The sequence below is a fragment of the Pangasianodon hypophthalmus genome, chromosome 18 (assembly GCF_027358585.1).
Source record: "Pangasianodon hypophthalmus isolate fPanHyp1 chromosome 18, fPanHyp1.pri, whole genome shotgun sequence".
Taxonomy (NCBI): domain Eukaryota; kingdom Metazoa; phylum Chordata; class Actinopteri; order Siluriformes; family Pangasiidae; genus Pangasianodon; species Pangasianodon hypophthalmus.
The window spans coordinates 16,589,715-16,612,742 of NC_069727.1; the positions used below are offsets into that span (position 1 = coordinate 16,589,715).

Below are 23,028 nucleotides of genomic sequence, written 5' to 3' on the forward strand. Positions count from 1 at the left end.
CACGGCTGTAGGGATACCAGTAACTGCAGCTAGTACAGACAAAAAATAATAGCTTTAAAAAAAAAAATAAAAATCACGTAATGAGCACATGGACCTGAACAGACAGCAGTTAACTAGTACATTTATCTGTGTTTTTTCCAAGAGGGTCAGCAGGTTCATTGGCCTTTTAATTTAATCTAGCTTTTTCATGCCATTATCCCTGTATTTATATTGAATAGCCTGATTTTTTATTTTTTAAAGATGTGTTAATACTGCACAAATTAATGAGCGTTGGCAGAATGATGTGCTCTAGACTTTTCAGTATCTGTATGACCAGTTCTTCTAGAAAACTCTAGAAACACTTCATACTGCCTACACTATTGTAATAACCCGACTGCAGAATAATACAAAACATGATAATTCGGTTCTGACAACTGCATATTGATTAATAATAAAAATAGGATGCAAAAAAACAGCAGCCCATTATAGATTTTGGTGAGGAAGGACAAGTTTAATAACAAAGCCTCAAACAAAATTAAGTCGAGAGGCTATCACACTTGACTTATGCTATAAGCTACTATCTAGTGAATTTTTAGAGTAGCCCTGTAATAGGCAGTTGAGAGTCGACAACATACTGTCTTCCAGCATACCTTTGTTCAACTGTGTTCAGTATAGCAGATGTGTTTCCTGTCTCCACTTTGATAGTGTGAGACACAGTAGAGCTAATATCATTAACCAGGATTACTCCACTACACACACACACACATATATATATATATATATATATATATATATATAAAACCACTAGACCTGAAACTAGCCCCAAAAATTCAGATACTGGAAAAGGGACAAACATTTTCTTTTTCCTCAGCCTTCGTATGATGCACACGCATGATGTATGAACATCAGCCACTCCAAAATCCCCCTTTCCCTATCCCAAGCTTTGCAATAGAAATGGTTCCGTACATTGTAGATACACTGTCTATACTTACACTTTGCCTTTGTTTGCCAGAAATGTATTAGATATGATTCAGATTATTTGCTATAACAGAAGATCTTGGCAGCCATAGAGTGTTTTAAACTAGCCCAATTTGGTGAAAAACAGCAACCCTGGCAACCCTATCACTAACTGTCCTGTCCCCTACTCCTCCTCGACTGAAAATGTTCATAGAAGGAGCATGGGACAGCATGATTCCTGCCCCAGTGGGCTTCTATTAGCACTAGTTGCAATTCTCTATTTTAACCACCAGGTGCACTAATAACTCTATGGAAGCTACAGTAAGTAGGGCAGTGACTGCGCTGCCCCACGAGTGCACAACATCTAGAAAAGCGATCAAATCAATGGGACATCAGCTTATATCTGTCAAATAGCAACAGTTTTTAAAAATCAGTCACTCAAAAGAAGTAATTAATACTTCAGTAGAATTTAAAATATATGGAAATGTGAATGGACACAAACTGAGATCCATGAAGACATGGTTTGCCAAGGTTGGTGTTGAAGAACTTGAGTTTCCTGCACAGAGCCCTGACCTCAACCACACATATGAGTGTGATGAACCACTTTTGGTAGGTACTAACCACTGCAGACCGGGAACACCCCACAAGACCTGCTGTTTTGGAGATGCTCTGACCCAGTCATCTAGTGTGTGTGTGTGTGTGTGTGTATATATATATGTATAGCGAGGGAGAGAGGGAATCAGCAAGTGACAGAGTATAGAAAAGATAAAAAAGGTGAGAAAAAATTATGATTGTATGTGTTAAAAGGTGTTAATGTGTAGTTTGTATGCATTTAATGATTGGGGACATACTGTAGTTAATGGGTCAGGGTATGTGTGTTTGTGCGTGTGTGTATACGTAAGTGTGTGCAATTATAAGGATATCTTTATCAAATATTAAAAAATCACTCCTAAACTTTCTGATGTCTCTCTGATAGGTCTGTTTTTTTTTTTTTTTTTTTTAATCATAATGATGGTGTCCTTCACTTGCATTGACAAGACCACATATTGAGAGTTCCCATGAACAGCTACCAAATACAAATTCAATGCTTGGAATCAAGTCCAGAAATAATGAGGAAACATGCCACACCTGGCCATGAAACTGTCAAGTGTCCAAGTACTTTTGAGTGTGTGAAAATGGAGGGACTCTGTAAAAAAAAAAAATGGCTGTAATTCCTAAACTGTTAATGCAATATTTCTGTTAAACCCCTTGAATTGAAGCTGAAAGTCATTTCAAATCCACCGTGGTAGTTTACGAAGGCAAAATGATGAAAAGTGTGTCACTGTCCAAATACTTATGCCAAATTCTTCTTTATGAAATAAGTATACATACATAAAAAGTCTACAAACCACTGTTAAAAGGGCAAGTTTTTGTGATTGGGGAAAAAAAAAAAAAATAGTCCAGTGTAGTTTATGTTGGACGACCTACCACTGAAGAAAACTGACAAAAGCATGCTCCCAAAAACTGTGTATTCTAATCCCTTAGGAGTTTGTGATTGACAGAACCTGATTCAGCATTTGTCCATGTCTGACAAGGAGCTTTGTTTTATTACCTAATCTGGTTTAGGAGATCAAGCCATCTCTTAATATAAACTTCTCATAAATGATTTCAGCTGTATGCATGAGTTACTCACCTTAGCCAATACTGCTACAGTCCCCAGTCATGGATAATGAAAGAGAAAACACTGGCTTTATTTCACATGGGCGGCTGGGGACTGCCGCTAATAAAAACACACACTGACAATCGACTCAAGGGTATACATTTTAGATTTGCAGAAACCCCGACTCCCACCATGCTGTTTAAAAATAGAGCCTCCGGGGAATAGCTATTTGCAGACCTCTTGTCCTGAACTATAAAAAAAGCATTAACAGGGCCCTTAAAAGCATTGCCTCAAGGCGTGTTTACATGCAGCTCTGAGCAAATAAACAAGTCTTCAGTCACTGTCCCTAAAAAAAAAAAAAAAAAAACAATACACAGACTGAGGGTTTCATCAGTCCTGGTCTCCAAAACTGAAATACTATATTTGCACTGCAACAACACTGCATGTGTACTGTACTGTATTAGGACAAAATTTGCTCATGCATTAATGGAGAGGATGAACTAATGATGCTTTTGCACCTATAAATAGTAAGCATTCAACACTGTAATTATCTTAATTCACTGGATGAAAAATGTTTACATAAAACATTTATTCATGTCATAAGAGAATACAATAACTGAAATACCAAAACCTGTACAAAGCATGTGTGTTTCCATACCGTGAAAAAGCCACTGGCTCAGAGTTAGAGCCAGCACCCAATGCCAAAGATCATTCAATGAAGTGAGGAACTGATGGGCAGTCAGAGATACACACTACGTGACACACACCAATCAAATCTCAATTCCTGTTTTGCTAAATGTGTCATCAGAGAGACAAAATAGGCTTCATGAACTAAATATAGGTTTCCTACAGCATAATTCAGAGTCCACAACTGCTCATTCAAAGAGGCACTTTAAACTCAAATAACCACCTTTTTTTTTTTTTTACCTGTTCACATGGAAGCAGAAAGTCAAAGGCACTTAAAAAGCTAGCTTGAGAGAAGAAAATTTGGCACTCTTAGAAAAACGATGATAATAGCCTAAAATAAGCACACAGTACAGACTCAATATTGTAACGTCACTGACATTTAGTATGAATATAATGAACTGTTTTGTTCCAAATTAGTGGATACACTTATAGTTATGAGCATAAAAGCTTATTAATTAAAGTAAACTACGCAAAACGCAGAGAGGAAATCCTTACCTTAACTATATTTAAGTTGCTATGCCTGTTTCATTAACGTTTATTTTCTAGGTAATAGATCTAAGCAATGTTGCTGGTAGACAAATTACCAGTACTGGCTCAGAATTTCCTTATCAGTGCATCTCTGGGTCCAGAAAAAGAGTACTGCAAGGGTAAAGGGCATGCAGACAACAAAATTAGACCATGAAGTGCACAATAACCTCCATAGCTGGCCAAGAAACCAAAATTAAGCCTAATGAGCATTTAAACCAACAGAAGAAAAGGTACATAAAATAAGGCGCATGTTATGTCAGTATGTTACAGAGATCGTAGTTCAGATCTATGATCGAACAAGTTTGATTCCCTGTCCTGTGTCGAGGACAGCGGGAGGAAACCAGCCCAGTTTGAGCCTCCTGAAGCAGCGCAGACAGGCACCGCACAGCCATAACAGATTCAGCCCACAGCACCAGTTAGCCACAGCCACCAGCGGGTAAGTGACACGGGGGAAGTGGGTCTTCCAGTGCTTTTCCACGTCACTGCCAGTCGGCAAGTGGAGCCTGTAGTCACTCCAACATTTGGACACGCCGTACATGGCCGTGAGGAGACGCCCTCGCTCCGCCCACTGAACGCCACTCTCTGGTTCACAGTTGTACTCCACCCACTCCGAGGTGAAGTCTCCCAGCCGAGGGGCGTCTTGGCTCTCTGCATCCCCTGCTGAATTCATTTCAGCTCCCTGCACAGCCACGTAAAGCCCCTCCACCCTCCGCACAGCCTTTACCCAAGGCCCAGAGTTCTCTGTATCCAGCACCAGGATGAGGCGGGAGGAGAAGCCAACGTTGCGCTCCTTCCACCAATCGAGGATCTGTACCAGGCGCAGGCATTCCCCACCTAAAAGTCAGAGAGCTGTCAGTCAGAGGGAGGAGCCTACCCCTTATCGGTAGATTTTAAGTTTTTGAAAAGGTACAGACTTTTTTAAAAAAGGTAAAAATGTAGGAATTATTTTGGTTTTACTGTTATTTTACTTTGGTTTTTAATCACTTACGTTACACATATGTATGTTATTAACTGAATAAAATAATCACATGTTACAGTAGTCCTATATTATAAATCTGGAATTAAAAAAAAAAAAAAAAAAAAAAAAAAAAGTAGAGTGGGGTCACAGAAAATACATAATGTCCATTTTTAAGGTCGTTTGCCCAAAATGTTTGGGAATTGCTGCTCTTCCAGGAACAGGTATATTTATACTGAGATCACATGACACTTTAACTCCATTCAGCCAATTATGTGACTTCTGATGGTAACCAGAATTAGGGGTTTCACAGAAATGGAGTGAATTTTAGGTGAAAATGCTTATTTGATTTGGAAAAATAATTTTGCAACTGATATTGATGATCTCCCCCACTTCAACATCATGGGCTATTTTGTGTAGATTCATCACATGTAATCCCAACTGAGGCGGAAAAAAAAACAAACACACACAAGTCCACACCAGACAGTTCCCAGATCAGACTGCACAGTGAATTCATGGAAACATACAGTATGTCCCGGTAGCATGTATGGAGTGAAAATCACATTTACAAGTTCAAAGCAGATGCTATTTATAGATATAGCTGATGGAAGTAATTATAACTCAAAATTGAGAAACAGTGCGAAGGGGAAAAAAGAAAATAAAAAGCAAGCGTAACTGAGAAAGAGGCCATGAAAGGCCAGTGATGGAGTGTGTATGGCAGTGTGTCAGACACAGGGCCCAGCATGCTGCAGTCAGACTTATGCAGCGGTGTGAGGCTGTTTCCCAGCCTGCCCGCTCTGATCAAACAGTGTGACATGGCCTCTGACTCTGTCTATCCCTCATAAGGATTAATAGCTTGGTAGAGATACCTCCCGCACACACAAACAGGAAGATAAAGCATAGCAAAGACACTGAGCCAAGATAAGATATTTCTTTTACAGTTTGGAGAGCTTTCAGAAAAAAAATTAAAGCGAAAAGGCCAGCTAAAACAAAACTGCCAAGGTTTTCTCAGCTGGCGAAGGCTCCTAGTGAGGTAAGTGTGTAGATATTAACAACATAGAAAAACATAAGGTGTATAATAAGGCCATTAGCTGTATTTATAACAAGGATATAACCAGTGAATGGTGTACCATAAATAGCATAAAAAAAAAATTAAAAAATTCGGACAACTTTCGGTATACGTGAGCTAGACGTTTTTAAAGCTGTTTACGTTTACACCGGATCAGTATAACCTGTGGTAAAGTATTCTAAGCTGAATTTTCTACTTCCCTACCCTGACTGACCTGAAAGAGCCCAGTCTCCTGTGGGCAAAGTGCGTCCGCTGTAGTAGATGAGGTAGTTGTCGTGCCGGGGGCCATCGGCAGTGCGCAGCTCCAGGAAGGAGCGCAGTTTGGCCTGTAATGTGTCCAGGCTCAGTCCGCTGGTGGAGTAGTCACAGCCAAATGTCTGGATTAGGTGGTGCGAGAAAAGGCGCTGGACGGCGTTGAGTGTTGAAGTGGAGCGCAGGTTCATCTCCTGCACCTGCTCCGGAGGAAGTAGTACCGGCTGACCATCCGCACTGTTCAGGCAGAGAAGGAAGAGGAGAAGGAAGAGGAATGCGAAAGGGTGAAAGACATGAATGTGTATGAGCTCAAGAAGGGGTAGAGGAAAGAGATGTGAACTGTAGAAAAAATAAATATAACTTCAAAACAGACCAGGGGAAAGAGGCAGAGAGTGCGTCAGATACTGACTTGCATACACGTGAATACACAGGAAGCCCTACTCTGGAAAGTTCAATTATCCTTCCCACAAAGAGCGAAACAAACAAAATTCCCTCATAAACCTCATTCAGCATCTTGCACCACAAATACATTTAGGCTCAAGGGTCTTATGACCTTTCTGCCCCTGTTCACTTGGATACAGCGCCACTAAAAAAGCCCATTAACCCGGGAAACCTTCCCGAGGAGCATAATGGAACTGCAGAACAGTGTTGCTGTACACGTGCTGACGACTGAAATGGCAGATCTAAAACACACTGACCCGTGAAAACTACCTGGCTACGTGTTTGGCTATTCAAGTGAAAATGACTTTCCCCTCTTACTATTTCGTTCTCCCTTCTCTGTTTCATTTGTGAACTCTCTCTTGCGCTTTCCCTTCCTCTGTCCAATTTTAGTCTCACTTGATCTTTTCCACCGCTCATTCTCTACTCTCTAACGCTAATGAAACTCATTAATGAACACACTACAAGAGACACTTAGGTGAATGTAGCCATACTGAATTGTGTTAGCTATATTAGTTTTAGATGAGGCTTAATCATGTGAGAAAAATTGCTTAAAAGAGCAGTGTGAATAGGCAAACTCAACAGGGAAAAAAAAGGATACTCCACCTTTCTACACTAGTCCAACGTATGAGGTGGTACTTGAAATTTTATCTGGAATTAAAATGAATAAATAGGCTCCAGTGTGGAATCTGCCAGAGATGAAAATGGCTAAAAGGAGCATATGCCAACATGGTCCTCTCTGTCTCTCTGTCTCTCTTCATGCTACATCCATCTGTCTGTCTCACTCTCCGTTTCGCTTCCTTTCTGCCTGCCTCAGCTCCCCGAGGAACCCTCATGATTGTAAAAACATGATCTGCACCCATCAGACAGGAGATTACACCCCGCTATATTCCCCTCATGTGCCAGCTCCCTGCTGAGGCTTGGCTCTCAGTGTGCTGGAATACTGAGCGTGATGGAGCCGTAGGGCTGCATCCTAATCAGCCTCCTCACTCTTGCAGCTTCCCCTTATATTCAGGACACAGCCCTCCCTACACAGCCAGTATTAACCCATGTTTATTAAGGGCTATTTAGTTTATTTTGCACTCCATTTACCATCACCTATTCAGGGACGTCCAGTCATCAACCTCTCCATATGCTTTAAGATCCTGAGTGGGCTGCTCAACATGATTCAGCCGTCTTGAAAAAGGGAGAAGGAAGGAGGCTGGCAGTGGCCGTATAAATATCAAGGACAAATTAGGGCTTGTGCTGCTAACTATGAGACCAAGGCAAAGGTGGACAAATCATAAATTCATTATCTAGCCTACCTGACAAGTAAAAACTCCATTGTGCTGCCCAGTCATGTGTTTTGTTTGCCCGGAATCCCCATTAACTTGGTTAAGAAGCGGGAGCTAATATGTAAGGAATAACACACGACAGAGCATGCTGTTAGACAAAAATGCATGAACATAATGCACGTTGAGGGGGTTGGGTGTTTGTACTACACGAAATGCATTATTTTCATATAACAGCATGGTCTGGAGGGTGTTATTCTGTTTATACCACAAGGACTCGTCGCACATTTTAAGAGTTTATAGTTAGATTTATTGTTGTGGAATATCTGAGAGACAAGTTAGTTCCTGTATCACTTATGTTATAGCAGCAAAACAGTCATTCTCTCACCAGCCCCCCATCTCTCTCCCTCTCTCTCTCTCTCCCTCTCCCTCATTTTCCAGAGAAACTGGAAAGTGAAAACTCCTCTGTCTTAAAGACTTCCCTGTGCTGATAAACTCTGCAAAGCACTGTGACTGTTACACAGCGTTTACAACCGAGTCTCCTTCCATAAAAGTTAAATAAATGTCTCCTAAGAAAAAAGGCACCACATTAACAATTATAGGTTTCACTTTGTTAAACAGTTGTTTTTAAAATCTGTTTTTTTATTATTAGTCTTAGATTATGTGGGGCGTCTGCCGTACAAGTCCCCGTGTATGAGCTGTTACTATAGAAACAATAACGTATAAGAACAAGCTCATTAATATTAACCTATCCTTCATTACAGCCGGTACTACTTTCCGAGTTGTGTTGTTATGCGCAAATAATGCACACCTTCTGACCAATCAGATTCGAGCATTTGGTTGCGGTGTGGTATAAAATGTAATAACATATGATGAGGTAGTTAGTTATGATGAGCTTTAATATAAACTACATTAAATGAACGAGTATATAATTATGCAGCACATCGCGTTTGGACCTTCGACAAAAAGTCAGCAAGTCATTGGCCAACGTTTTACATATGAACTGTGGTGTTCTGTCATAGCACATATATTGTTTTTCCGCTTGAAATGTTGAACAACAAGGTGACTTGTGTGTAGTAAGCAGAAGAGGTAGATAATGACTTTGTGCTGCACTTTATTTTGCTAGATTTCATTAGCATTTCCATAGCAGCGTGCTCCCAATTCTGGACATCATGCTGTCCATGCATGCCAAATAACGCAGCTAGTAAAAGCCGTTCTGTAAAACCCATGCCTTGGCTGATGTGTGTAGTTCATACAGAGAATTGTAAACGCGCGAACATGTAGAGACAGAAATGACGTGCCGTCGGGTAAATAAGATAAATAACCAGGCTATTTAGTTTGTTTAATAATAAACGAACAAGGTATAGACCTGTTCTATAGGAAAGGCAACCTTAAATGAGTTCTGTTGTGATCTGGCGCTATATAGAAAATAAAATTAAATAAAAATTAACTTGACCTTCAAGGGGGGGCGGGGCGCGCCGTTGGGGGGGCGGGGCGCCTCCCCTAATATAATGGCAGGGGAAACAGTGCTACAGTTACAGCGTCAAGATGGGCCGCATTAGGTTTAAAATTAGCAACATACCAAATGCACGGTTTCGTTTTTACAAAAGTCAATAAAGAGTAGGATTTTTTCTTTTTCTGGCTGTTGAATCTACTTGTTCCTGGCCAACGACGAATAACAAACTAATAGCCTGGACACAACATCTGCTTGCTCCAGGTGCTCGGGCTACTGATTTGATCATTGAACTATCCAGAAGATGTATATGTACATAAGCAGAATATATTTTGTGTGTATGTGTGTGGTGTGTTTACCTGCAGTAACTGGTTGGAATAACCACTGCATAGCCCACACACGTCCCTCCCAGACAGGTGCCCAACTCATGGAAGAGCCCATGTGCTAGAGACTCCAGTGAGAGCACCACCAGGAACATGCTCATGAAGAGTGCATTAGAGAGCTGTGAGAAAATACATTCACACCATCATAAGAAGAAAAGAAGGCACATAAAATTATAATGCGCTTCTGTTTAACATTACTGGAAAATTATGAGAAATTGCTTTAAATGTCAAACAGGTAGCTTGGACACACCGTAACTCACAATGAAAGTTATGAATATGTAAATGCTAATCATCAGGTCCAAAACTCCATTTACACCTGGATGTTTTTTTTTTTTTTGAGTTATGTATCTGGACTAAACTATGAGAAGACTCTGACCACATGTATTTCATATGGAGGGAAAATGCGTCTCCTGTTCACCAGACCTGAAATCTGATTGTCGTATTTTGCATAATATGCAAATCAGATCATAACACTTCACCACCAGCACCACCGTGCTACGTTGTTTCTCATTTGTACACGTTTATGCAAAATATGTTTGCCACAGTAAGAATCGCGAATTTACCGTTTTTTTTTCATTAAAGGGGCTAACTTTGAGAATCAGTCAAGAACCATTTGCATAAGGAAGGGTTATGGTTCTCAAATGTGGAGAGGTGTAAACTCAAATGTAAATTACATTTGAATGACTAAAACGCTTCTCAGATTTCCAGAAGTGGTTTGAGCAACCGGATTGGGGAATTCCTGCTCAATTTTCACCTGTTTTTTTTAATGTCACTAATTCCTATCCAGATATAATCCTAATGTGTGATGTATAAAACAACCAAGTGTAAACAGGGGTCTTCGAGTCCAAACTACTGCCTAATAATACTGTCTTTGGCAGAGGAGAGCCTACAGCAAGGCCTGGGATGACTCATTTTACAGCACATTATCTTAGCGCTTAGTGGTTCTCTGCTTTTGTCAGAAAAGGTACTTCTGCCTGAGGTCTAACAGCCGGGTGTGCATGCTGTCCTCATTTCACAGAAGAGAATCAGTAGGAAGAAGTGCACTACTCTGCCACTTACTCATCAACAACAGCAAGGATTAGTCATTATCCTCCTCATCATTCCTGTCATCAGTAAGCTTGCCTGGATGAAACTTTATGCATAGAGTCAAAGACATTACCTCAGGTCATATTTTCCATTTGTCATCATAACATTTTTCTAACCAAATGAAATGGTTTCAGAAGATGTTAACTTAATACGAGAAAGGTAAAATAAGCCTAGACTTGTGATTGGACAGTCAAAAGGAGTCCTGGTCAAAAACAGAAGCCCCAGAAAATGACTACTGAGTTGTGCAAAGATCAACACTTGAACACTTCATTCTAGCATTTGATCACATAACTTAACTCTTAACTAATACAGGAAAACACTTACAATGCCTATAATTCTCAAAAGGTGTATGTTTTAGCCTGTCTAAACTAAGGTTTACAATAATAAGTAAAAATTATTGTTGATTACATACAACTCAAGCCACTTACCACCAGAAAGTGTGATGACTAAACAAATAATAGCTCTAGTATAGTAAAAAAAAAAAAAAAAAAAAAAGCATGTGATCAGTACTAGAAGAATCCTGCTACAAGAATGCAGCTATACAGCTCTCATTTACCTGCCAGGACACCGCCCCCAGAATGACAGTCGAGAGCAGGCAGAAAAACAGCAGGCGTTCAGAGATGAGGCAGAAATGGCGCACCCCCCTGGAGGCCATGATCCTGTCTAGACTGCGTGTGTCTGAGCGCTGGGCAGCCTGAACCTTCTGGGACTCGCTCAGCTTGGTGTGGAAGCCCCAAAGCGTGACCAGGAACACCATGTGGCAAAGCACCCAGAAGAGACCGAACACACAAAATCCGGGGATAACGAGGTACCAGAATTCCAGGTGTCCCAGTTTCAGGGCACAAAGCACAAAGAACATGAGCTCGACAATGCTCAGTGGGAAGAGAGAGAGCCTTCGTAACAGCCTGCCCGCTGACAGAAAGGGCATCCAGCGCTCAGTCACCGATAGGCTGCTGAAGTAAACGTCTAGCAGGGGTTCACAAATGAGCCGTCCCAGGTAACAGCCCAGGGCAAACGGGTTAGCCTGGACATTTAGAGCCTGGAAGAAGGTGATGGAGGTGACTACGGAAAAGCATATGAGATTGGGGAGAGCCAAGAGAGACTTCATGCGCAGGTCTACAATAATGGTGCCTAGAGCTACCAGAAGGGCGATGATTGCCGCTGACTTGTAAAGGACCATAGTGGTGCTGGCTATGGCAAAACCCAGGAGCTCGAGAGCCTCGGCTGATGTGAGTACGACTCTCCGGAAGCTGGCGCTGCCACACAGGCGGTCCGTCAGCGCCCACAGAGAGCGCATGGCCACACTGGCCAGCAGCAGGTAGTTTGTCACTTGCTCCTTCACATCGTTCTCCAGAGAAGAGCTGTTTAGGAAGCACAGGAGGCCCTGCAGAAAGCCGAACCAGAGGTGGAACAGGCTCAGGCTGGCCCACTCCATGGAGAAGTAATAATAGAGGATGCTGGAGAGGCCCAAGACAAAGAGACCTAGAATGAAGATGACCAGGATTGTAGGTTCGGAGGTGTGCTCCCATCGTACATACATTCCCAGACACACAGCCACCAGCAGGTTTACGCTGGACAGGTAACCCAGGCAGCGGATGGAGGACCACACGTCCACCTCGTTGCCTGACTCCTCGGCAGTCATGGTGCCTTTTTCTGGAAAGGTTGTGATCCTCAGGCTTCGATCCTTCCTCCTTTGTGTCAAAGATAGCAGTTTGCAGGAGCCTTCCACTTTAATTTCTGATGAAAACTCATCATCGCTGCAAAAACACAGGAAGAAACGTGGTGTTTATCTTCAGTAATGCATCAGATAAAATGTGATATCACATATATCAGGTTCTTCTCAATGTTTCTTCATGTCAAGTTTAACTTGAAGGATATTTTTCCTTGCCACTGTCACCTCTGGCTTTCTCATTAGAGATATTGATAATCATAATGATAACAATGATAATTTCACATAATAGCTGTAAAGCTGGTTTGTGATTGACTTGTATAAAATAAAAACATGTACTTGTATACTCCTCATATCCTGTGTTAATAAACCTCACATGAATTACTGTAGTCCAAGCAGCTAGAACACCTTCAACAAAACAATCCAAAAGTGTTTTCTTGGTTTGTTACATATAAATATCAGGAGTTATTATTTGTACTTTGATACGTCTCACTGTCTATTTGTTTGTTTTATGGCGAAACTGAAACAAAATCAGCTTAACAAACTCCCCCTGACTGCCACATCAACTCCTTTACCAGCTAGCATTATGGCTGAATTTCAAACGGCTGTCTGTTACACATATAGTGCACTAGGCTTGGCGCAGAATCCATGACCTCATACCCTACGTAGTGCACTTATGTAGTCAGCACTCAGCCGTTTAGGATGCGGCCCACGCTAGGGTCTCGTACTGTTGTTAGCCGACACAGCTAATCCGTCGCATTCATTTATTTATTTATTTATTTTAAACATGACATTCAGAAGATTGACAGGATTTCATTTACCCTCTCCTGCATTAAGCGGTGATGTTTTTGGTCAGAAACAGTGTCGCATGTTGATAAACTTACCTTTACTTGTGAGGCAACTTTCTTCTCTTCCTGGGCTCCATATTTCCGGACACGTAACTATGGTGTCCGATGAGGGTCAAACTTACTGAATACCGATTGAGATGACGGTTGCTGTGACGCTGTGACTACATGAGCTTAAGCCTTGATTTAAAATCACTTTATCTTTATTTCTGATCGAGTTCAAATCACTTCTCTAATCCTTAAATCTTATTAAAAATGAATACATTTACATCTATATTACACATGAGCACAGTTAAAATTGTTACAACAAACCTACAATACACTAGCTGGCTATGCTATTTCCTAAAAAGTCATTATTTTATCTAGTTAATCAGTGATGATCCTAGAAACTATGGGTGCATATACAAACAAACAAACAAACAAACAAACAAACAAAAGATAAGAAAAGGGTCCTTCAGACCTACCTGATGACATGATGTTACCCAGAATTCCATCCATCCATCGTACCGCTTATCCTACACCAGGTCATGGGGAGCCTGGAGCCTTTCCCGGGGGACTTGGGGCACAAAGCAGGGGACACACCCTGGACGGGGTGCCAATCCATCGTAGGACACAATCACACACACTCATTCACACACTACAGACAATTTAGAGATGCCAGTCAGCCTACAGCGCATGTCTTTGGACTGGGGGAGGAAACCGGAGTACCTGGAGGAAACCCCCGAAGCACAGAGAACACACAAACTCCACACACACAGGGCGGAGGCAGGAATCAAACCCCCAACCCTGGAAGTGCGAGGCAGTGGTGCTAACCACCGTACCTAGACTACTTAACTTCTTATTAAATAATATTAAATAATAGGCAATAATTCAAAATGTATTTATAACATTCAGTACTGTGCAAAAGTCTTAGGCACATGCAAATAAATGCTGTAGAGCAAAGATGCCTTCAAAATTCATGAAATTAAATGTTTAAATCTACATTTTAAAAAATACTATAAAAAGCAGTAAACAGTAATAAATGAAACAAAGTCAATATTTGGTGTGATGACCCTTTGCTTTAAAAAAAAAAAAGAGTATTTTCAGATACAATTTGTGCAGTTTTATAAGGAAATGAGCTGGAAGTGTTACTGAGCATCTTGCAGAAGCAGCCACAGTTCTTCTGGAGACTTTAACAATCGCACTTTCTTCTTATTTTTGCAGCGAAACCCAGCAGCCTTCATTATGTTTTTTGTCTGAATGTCTCTTACGTTCTCTGCTGCTTTCTTTACTGACATACAAACATTTTTCTGTAACATTTAATTTTGTGCTGGAAAACTAAGGTTTAGAAATCTAAAATGTTTTTATGCTGATTTGATAATGTAGAAGTCATAAAATAAAAATCTATAACAAAGTTTGTACTAAAAAAAAAATAAGGTGCCTAAGACTTTTGCACAGTACTGTACATATAGTATCATTATGGCTCTATGGCTCCAGTAAATATCCAGAATATTATTGTACACATTTCAATAATTAACCTAATATTTGAAACGTTAAATAGGACTAGTTTCATAAAACATATCTGTCCTGGTGAGGGCTGTGGATTTTATTTTACGGTTAAAGATGTTCCTGACTGCAAAAGGTTTGAAAAGCCCTGATCTATACAACGCACTCTGCCATACTGCAGGCCTGTAAGTTACATTAGGCTTTAAAATGACAAGTTACCAGTTAGTATAATAGCTTCTACCAAGAGAGCTAAATTATTAATATGCTCCAAACCACGATGAATTTGATCCAATGTCATATTACATTTTGGTCTACTGTTCATTTATTCATTCTCAGAAACAGCTTTATTCTGGACAGGGTTATGGTGGATCTGGAGTCTATTCTGGGAACAGTGAGCATATTGCAGGGATACACCCTAGTTGGGGCACTAGTCCATCACACACACACACACACACACACACACACATTCACACACAGGACCAATTTGAAGTTGCCAGTCCACCTACTAGCATGTCTTTGGAAGGGAAACTGAAGAACCTTTAATTTATTTGTCATCCTCCTCTTTTCATTTTCTTGTTCCCTATTTCTCATTTGAATATGTAAGTCATATTCATTTTTTTACAGTACCACAAAAACATTAATTTAACCATGTCATGGACATGCTAACAAATGCCCTCAGCGATCAATCTTTTAGTAAAATGGTGTGTAAATGTTTAAACCAAACCAAACTACAAATTTACGCCGGATTTACAAGTTTTGGAAGCGCTGATTGTCTTTGTACTTGTGTGTGTATATTGATGAATGCCAATCATCTGTAAATTACTAAGTGTGTTCACAGCACAACTGATTTGCATGTAGTAACAGCCACAAACCACCATAAACGTTCGAGTGGACAAACGGCTCTGAGCACAAAATGAACGATCAGGGAAAAGCCTGAAAAACAAAAACAAAAAAAGAAGTAGAAATTATTTTAACTCACTACTATGCCAGTTACAATATTTGTTCACGGTTTGCGGCTGTGTTCAGACAGACCGGTCCGTCCTCCAGTCGTACGGTGGCATGTCTTTTGTCATAATTAAATTATTAGTTTTGTTGGTCTAAATTTATGGGTTTGTGTTGCCTGGCTTTCTTTTTTATATACTTTAATTAATGCCAATAACATAAAATGACTGTTTTGCACAAAATGTTCTTGATGGTACACTTAGTTCACGACCTAGTGAACGAGCATGAAGATGTGGTTTTGATAGAGACTCCAAATCACTTCTATGTGTCATAAGTCGCCCTGGAAATAAGCATTTTAAACTTGACAGTATATTCCATATATAAAAGTGCAGTAATCCATGCAAGTATCATGATTTGAAGTCGATCGAGTCGAGATTTATATTAGTTAGTCTTCTTAGGTGTAAATTTACTCGCATCTAATTTCTCGTGTAAATGCACATACTGACCATTTACACATAAATCCAGTGAGGCCCAATATGGGGGTTTTTGAGTGGGGGGTGTAGTTGTACACTGCACACTGGAGGTATTACGGGTTTTTCACATTATAACATTTGACATTTTTATGAATTTTTTCCATGGAAGGCAATTGCTTCACCTCTGTAGCTAATACAAACAAGCTGCACACAAATAGTGTGTTTTTATTTACACATTTGGATCCTGAATCCATCACAGGGCACCATGCACACACATTTACACGCTTATTCACACCAATGGGCAATTTAGAGAATACAATCCACCTACTTGCATGTTTTGGGGAGTTGGGAAGTAATGGGAGGAAACACATGCCTGAGTTCAGGATCAAACCGGGGACCAAACCTGGAGCTGTGAGACAGTAACTCTACCCACTGACCCTCAAACTCCACAAGCGTAATATAATCACAATGCTTATATACTGCCAAGAACCATTAACCAAAAATGACATAAACGTAATTAATGTCTAACAAGTACCCTAGCATAGAAGCCATTGTTCAACATATTTAAGGCACTCATAATGATGCGATACGACATGATCATTACGAATAATTAGTCTGGATAGAGAAAAGATTAACATGAATTTTTCATTATTATCCTTTTTTTTCTTAACAGATAAATGCAATATTTTATTTGAAACACTTTTCTGTGCCCTCTAGGCATTGCACAGATTGTCCATATGGCCATAACTGAGACAGTGGATGGAGCTGCAGGTCCTCTCTCCCTCTCTCTCTCTCCCTCTCTCTCTCTCTCTCTCTCTCTCTAACAGTCAAGGCAATGGCACGTCGCAGCAGTGTGGCATTTTCTCTACAGGGGTTCTGCGTAGGTAGAAACTCACCGACTGGGTAAACACAAGGCACGCAACCTCCTACACAAGTTCCAGAGAAAGAGCCAGAGAGAAAAAAAATGTGATTGGCATTTTTACTGGATATCTCTTCATGGGATTAAGGTCAGACTAACTGCTCTGTAATATCACAAATGTTGTGCTGCCTTAAATCTGTAATGGATTCTTTTTGATTCCTAAATTAGCTTGTTGACACCAAAAGGGGAAAAAAAAGCAAAATGCCAGCACAGAATTGCTTCTATTTCTATAGTATTGCCCTCTGTTCTCTAGCCTAAAGCACTGCCATTTTCTTTAAGCCATTTAAAGCCCTCTATATCAAAAGCACATTTGATGGATGACTAAAAAATAGCTTGTCGATTTTGTAGATAACTAAACAACTAAGGAATAGATTTTGATTTTGACGTATATATATATATATATATATATATATATATATATATATATATATATATATATATATATGTTTTTTTTTTACAAATGTATGTATGGACAAACATCAAGATGTGATCTAATTCACTGTATGTGTGTGAAAGAGAATATATCATTCACACAGGAGCTGTTTTTTCCATTAATAATCATTACATTGATGGTTACGTCTCTATTACAGAAGATGTCAGCATGACTTATCTATGTGTGGGAGATTGCTAAAGCAGACTCAGTTCTGTTCTGTGTGTGTGTGTGTGTGTGTGTGTGTGTGTGATAGAGAGAGAGAGATTGTGTCACTGGAGGCTTTAAAGGCTACTAAAGTCTCACCATCCCTCACTCCACAGGAATGTGCAAAGAGAGGAGATGAGGATGAGTCAAGAAGGAAAGGGTGATACAGTGCTTCAGAGTGCATTAAGAGGTCATTGCCATTTATAAATGCACCCAATTAGTCCACTTCTACCTCCCTTTTGAATGAAATATTAAGGTCATTTGTCATAAAGTAGGCCACACATTTCTATCGGAGCACAATGAGCATGACAAAGGGAATGTGGTCACCTTTTTTTAATTAGCTCCTCGTTTTCTGTCCATAATTGAAAGCACTCAACCATCCAAACATATCTGAAGGCACAACCAACAAATTGTGCACAGACACACAAATAGGACACCACACATGCTCAGTGCAGTAGCACACTCGACTAATTTAGCTCATTAAAAACAAATGCAGGAGTCAGTGATGTGAGCGTGGTCTTTTCATATTTGCCAAGGTCACACATCTACTTTCTCGCCTGTAAAGGCAGGGCAGAACGAGAAAGGACGCATGAGTTATGAAGGATGCTCACATTTGAATCTTATGTACACTCCCACACCACCTGGCCACCTGCACATGCTGCATTACATTAAAATAAGGGACATAAAATATACATACAAATATACATGTTGTCCGGCTCTGTAAGTCTAAAGAGAAATACTAAGGGATACTATGAAATGTGCATATAATGTATCATAGATTTAGGTATAATACACTTGGATATACATGGATTTACATGGGGATCAGTCCATCTCAAGTGGTCCAAAAATTGTAAAATTGGTTGCTTGACTGTTTTTAATTTTGTGTCATCTTTGTGTCATGGCACAAAAAGATTTTGATTTGTTCTGAGCTGTAGTCACTTACTGCTCTTATCACAAGAAAAACATCACCACAGCTTGGTTTATGATGCAGTTCATTTGTAAAACACCCATATTTCCATATCTGGATAAATTCTATTCATGCATACCAACTGTACACCTGTACCAACATGATAGATCAGAGTTCTTCAAAATCTGGCCCTCGAGGTCCACTGTCCTGCAGAGTTCATCTCCAGTCCTAATCAAACACACCTGAACAAGCTAACTAAGGTCATCAGGATTACTAGAAAACTACAGGCAGATGAGTTTGGAGGTTGGAGCTAAACTCTGCGGATCTGAAGAACCCTATAATAGAACATGCTTCACTGTTGCCAATATCGAATGTAGTAATGTTTTGGACCTCACTGACTAGCAGATGCTATTGTATTTCAATCATAACCATAATTACTGTAAAATACTGTTCATTTTTATTATTTTTTATGCTTATATTACATCTCAAAATGCATGAATAAAGTAGGCTTTTCCCCAGATTTCTACTAGCCCTAGCTCTGTAACCAGTGGAATCTCAAACTCAAAATTTTTACAGAAGAATGCTATTATAGAGGACTAATTTCTGTGAAAATTTCAGGTTCGTATATATCCCCCTCCAGAGATATTCAACCTGAAAGAGAGGGGAATTTTAAAAAATTGCATTTTCTCCTCCCCATAAAAAAACTAAAATAAGAGAAGTCTCAAACCTGAAATGTTCTGCATGCACACTATACTTACCTAGGTAAAAAAATAAAAATAACCTTTCCCATTATAAACTGACCCTAACAGTGGAACTGTGAGCAATCCTGAGCATTACATTAGGACTTAAGGTCTAAGTCTAAGTAACAAGAACTTGCAAAATGTTTATATATGTACATGCACCTTGTAATGTGCCCTAGAGATCAGTTTTTGTTTCAAAGACCATCCTGAGCCGAGATATTGAGGTTCCTGTAAACAACTGTAAAATTTGTTGTGTGCCATGACAGAAAGATGGCTGTCATAATTAAATCAAGTAAAATAATAAAAAAAAATTGTGGTTTTGCAATGCCAATACATAGAGGTAATCACTCAAAAAACTCAAAAAAAAAAAAAAGAAAATTAAAAATGTTCAAGCAACCTGGGCTTAAATTCTGTTGATAGATACATAATATCAGACATAAAAAATGAACAAATAAACAAATGAAATAAATAATATTGCAAGTGATCATAATAAAGTGATGGCCAGTAAAATGTGTGATTAGTCAAAGAAGTAACTAATTAAATACAGTGCAATAGTCCAATAGAGGCATGTGGAATGTGGAAATGTGTTAGTTTTTTCTAAGGAGATTTATGGAAGTCTCAAGTGTCAGCATTTTGTGACAGTCAGTTTTCCACCATGGGAAATATATATGTATATATAATATCTCGTTACAATGGCACCTGTCAATGTGTGGGATATATTAGGCAGCAAGTGAACAGTCAGTTCTCAAAGTTGATGTGCTGGAAGCAGGAAAAATGGGCAAGCATAAGGATCTGAGTGACTTTGTTAGTTGTTAGTACCTACAAACAGTGGTCCAAGGAAGGACTACTGGTGAACTGGTGACAGGGTCATGGGCTCCCAAGGCTCACTGATGCACATGGGAAGCGAAGGCCCGTCTGGTCCGATCCAATGGAAGAGCTACTGTAGCACAAATTGCTGAAAAAGTTAATGCTGGCTATGATAAAAAGGTGTTAGAACACACAGTGCATTGCAGCTTGCTGTGTATGGGGCTGCGTAGCTGCAGACCGGTCAGAGAGCCCATGCTGACTCCTGTCCACCGCTGAAAGCACCTACAATGGGCACGTGAGCATCAGAACTGGACCATGGAGCAATGGAAGAAGGTGGCCTGGTCTGAATCACGGACGTGGAGGGCTGAGTGTGTGTGTGTGTCGCTTACCTGAGGAAGAGGTGGCACCAGGATGCACTATGGGTAGAAGCCAAGCCGGCAGAGGCAGAGTGATGCTCTGGGCAATGTTCTGCTGGGAAACCTTGGGTCCTGGCATTCATGTGGATGTTACTTTGACACGTACCACCTACCTAAACATTGTTGCAGACCAAGAACACATCTTCATGGCAACGGTATTCCCTAATGGCAGTGGCCTCTTTCAGCAGGATAATGCGACCTGCCACACTGCAAAAATTGTTCAGGAATGGTTTGAGGAACATGACAAAGAGTTCAAGGTGTTGACTTGGTATCCAAGTTCCCCAGATCTCAATCTGATCGAGCATCTGTAGGATGTGCTGGACAAACAAATCAGATCCATGGAGGCCTCACCTAAAAGGAGCTGCTGCTAACGTCGTGGTGCCAGATACGGGTCAGAGTTGTTTTGGCAGCAAAAGGGGGACCTACACAATATTAAGCAGGTTCCCTATGTTCTTTTTAGTACAAATTTTGTTATAGATTTTTATTTTATGACTTCTACATTATCGAGTCAGTACAAAAACATTAGATTTCCAAATATTAGTTTTCCAGCACAAAATTAAATGTTACAGAAGAATGTTTGTATGTCAGTAAAGAAAGCAGCATATTACATAAGAGACACTTTTCAGACAAAAAACATAATGAAGGGTTTTGCTGCAAAAATAAGAAGAAAGTGAGACAGTCAAGTCTCCAGAAGAACTGTTCTGCAAGATGCTCAGTAACACTTACAGCTCATTTCCTTATAAAACTGCACAAATTGTACCTGAAACTACTAATTTTATTTATTTTTTTAAAGCAAACGGTCATCACAACAAATATTGACATAAATTGAATGGTACTGTGTCCTTCATGTACTGTTCCCACAATGTTGTTATTCATTAAAAAGACCTCTGCTTGAGACACAGACTGTTCAGTAATTAGAATAAATAGAGCTCAGCTCTTTAACTACCTTCAGTTTGGCCTGCAATATGACAGCAAACTCTAATATTGTCGATCTTTTGTGTCTCATAAAGGTTTTATTAAGGTGATTTTGCTGATTCATCAAAAAGGTGATTTGAGGTTACAGATTGCAGAGCAGTTAAACCTCTTAAAAGAGAATGACGTAAATTGCTTGTGTTTTTCTCTAAATGTAGTCAGCTCTGTCTTACATCTTAGAAACAATTCTTCGGATAAATCTCTGAAATATAACACTTCAGATACAGCCTCTGACAACCCATGCAACCACTGCAGCAACAACAGCGAAGCATGTTTACTCCATGTCCCTGCTCAGCACGAATCAATATGATGCACTTCGCCTCATAAAGAGTCTATTTGGAGAGGCAGCAGCCACATCACAGCCTAAATCAAGAGCTGTCAGCTCTGCAGAAGCTCTTGGGCCGCCGAATGAATTTCAGAAGGAGATGAATGGAGAGAAGAAGTGTGAGAGAGGGGGAGAAAAAAAATCACAGTCAAGTCTATAAAAAGGATTCATATTCATCACAAAGCATTCAGGGTTTTTTTGTGGGATATTGTGTGAATATTGCATGGAGCTCTCTTTAGCACAGCAAAAGAGTAAATCCACCGCTGATTAACGCTTATAGAGAATAAAATTCACATGTAACCTGTGCCAGAAGTCATCCATCTTGCTACAAGCTTCAGCTGTACGACCTTTTGTCAACCGAGGAGGATCAATTACTACAGCTCAAACATTTTTTACTTACCTCAAAACTTGAAAGCTACATCAACATTTACTGTAAACATACTGGATTTTAGTGTCATAGCCACACAATCAAAAGTGTATAACAATTATGTTTACTTCATACAACAGCCCCTTTGCCATCCCAATGCATACCACCCACAGGTAATGCAGCATCTGAAATCTTTTGTACACTTTTCTGGCAACAAGCTTCAGAATCTTGAAGGTTACATTGCCTCTCTGCACTTCCTTGTGCTGGTTTTCAGGAGAAAAAAAACTTTTGAACATGGCAAGCTTTTTAGTGTGAAGCATAGGTTTTCATTCAAACGTTTTGCAATTCTGAAACAAATTTCCAAAAGGTTAGCAAAAGAAAACGTGAATGAACCTGTGTTTCCGTTAGCCATGGTCATGCAATAATCCTGAAGATGGCGTAAAAGTCATTAGGGAGAAAAGACTACAATACCCAAAGCACATGGCTGTTTTTTACCTGTGCATGGAAACAAACGGATGCCAAAACAGCAGCATAATGGATAGACCATCTAGAATGCTAGAATTCTGGCTTGTGAGACTGGCTTGTGAGACTGTAAGTCTGACTTAGGGCATTATTTTCAACTTGACTTCTAACTTTTTAACTTGTAAAGAAAAGTTGAATGTACACAATTTTCCCCTTACCCTAATATAAACAATCATCCAAGTTATGTTTGGTGTCTGAGGTTTGCACTGGAGCTAAAAGCTAACAAGCAGTTATGCAAAGTAAGTCAAATCTGTGTCAAGTCTTAAGTCATATACATTATTTTAGACTCAGATCATTAGCTGTAG

The 23,028-nt window shown here is 39.9% G+C and overlaps 1 protein-coding gene across 2 annotated transcripts; it reads right to left on the reverse strand.

Annotated features, from left to right (window-relative positions):
* Positions 1-292: 292 nt before the first annotated feature.
* On the reverse strand, positions 293-13,372 carry tmem168a (transmembrane protein 168a). Of its 2 annotated transcripts, none has more exons than XM_026923597.3 (5): positions 13,251-13,372; positions 11,254-12,454; positions 9,588-9,730; positions 6,029-6,303; positions 293-4,624 (listed from the first exon to the last, which is right to left on the reverse strand). In XM_026923597.3, exons 2-5 carry the CDS (start codon positions 12,337-12,339, stop codon positions 4,077-4,079), a joined length of 2,052 nt encoding a protein of 683 aa, XP_026779398.3. In that variant the 5' UTR covers positions 12,340-12,454; positions 13,251-13,372; the 3' UTR covers positions 293-4,076. The 2 variants fall into 2 exon arrangements, with proteins under 2 accessions (XP_026779398.3, XP_026779399.3); XM_026923598.3 differs by lacking the exon at positions 13,251-13,372 and adding an exon at positions 12,743-13,187.
* Positions 13,373-23,028: the final 9,656 nt, after the last annotated feature.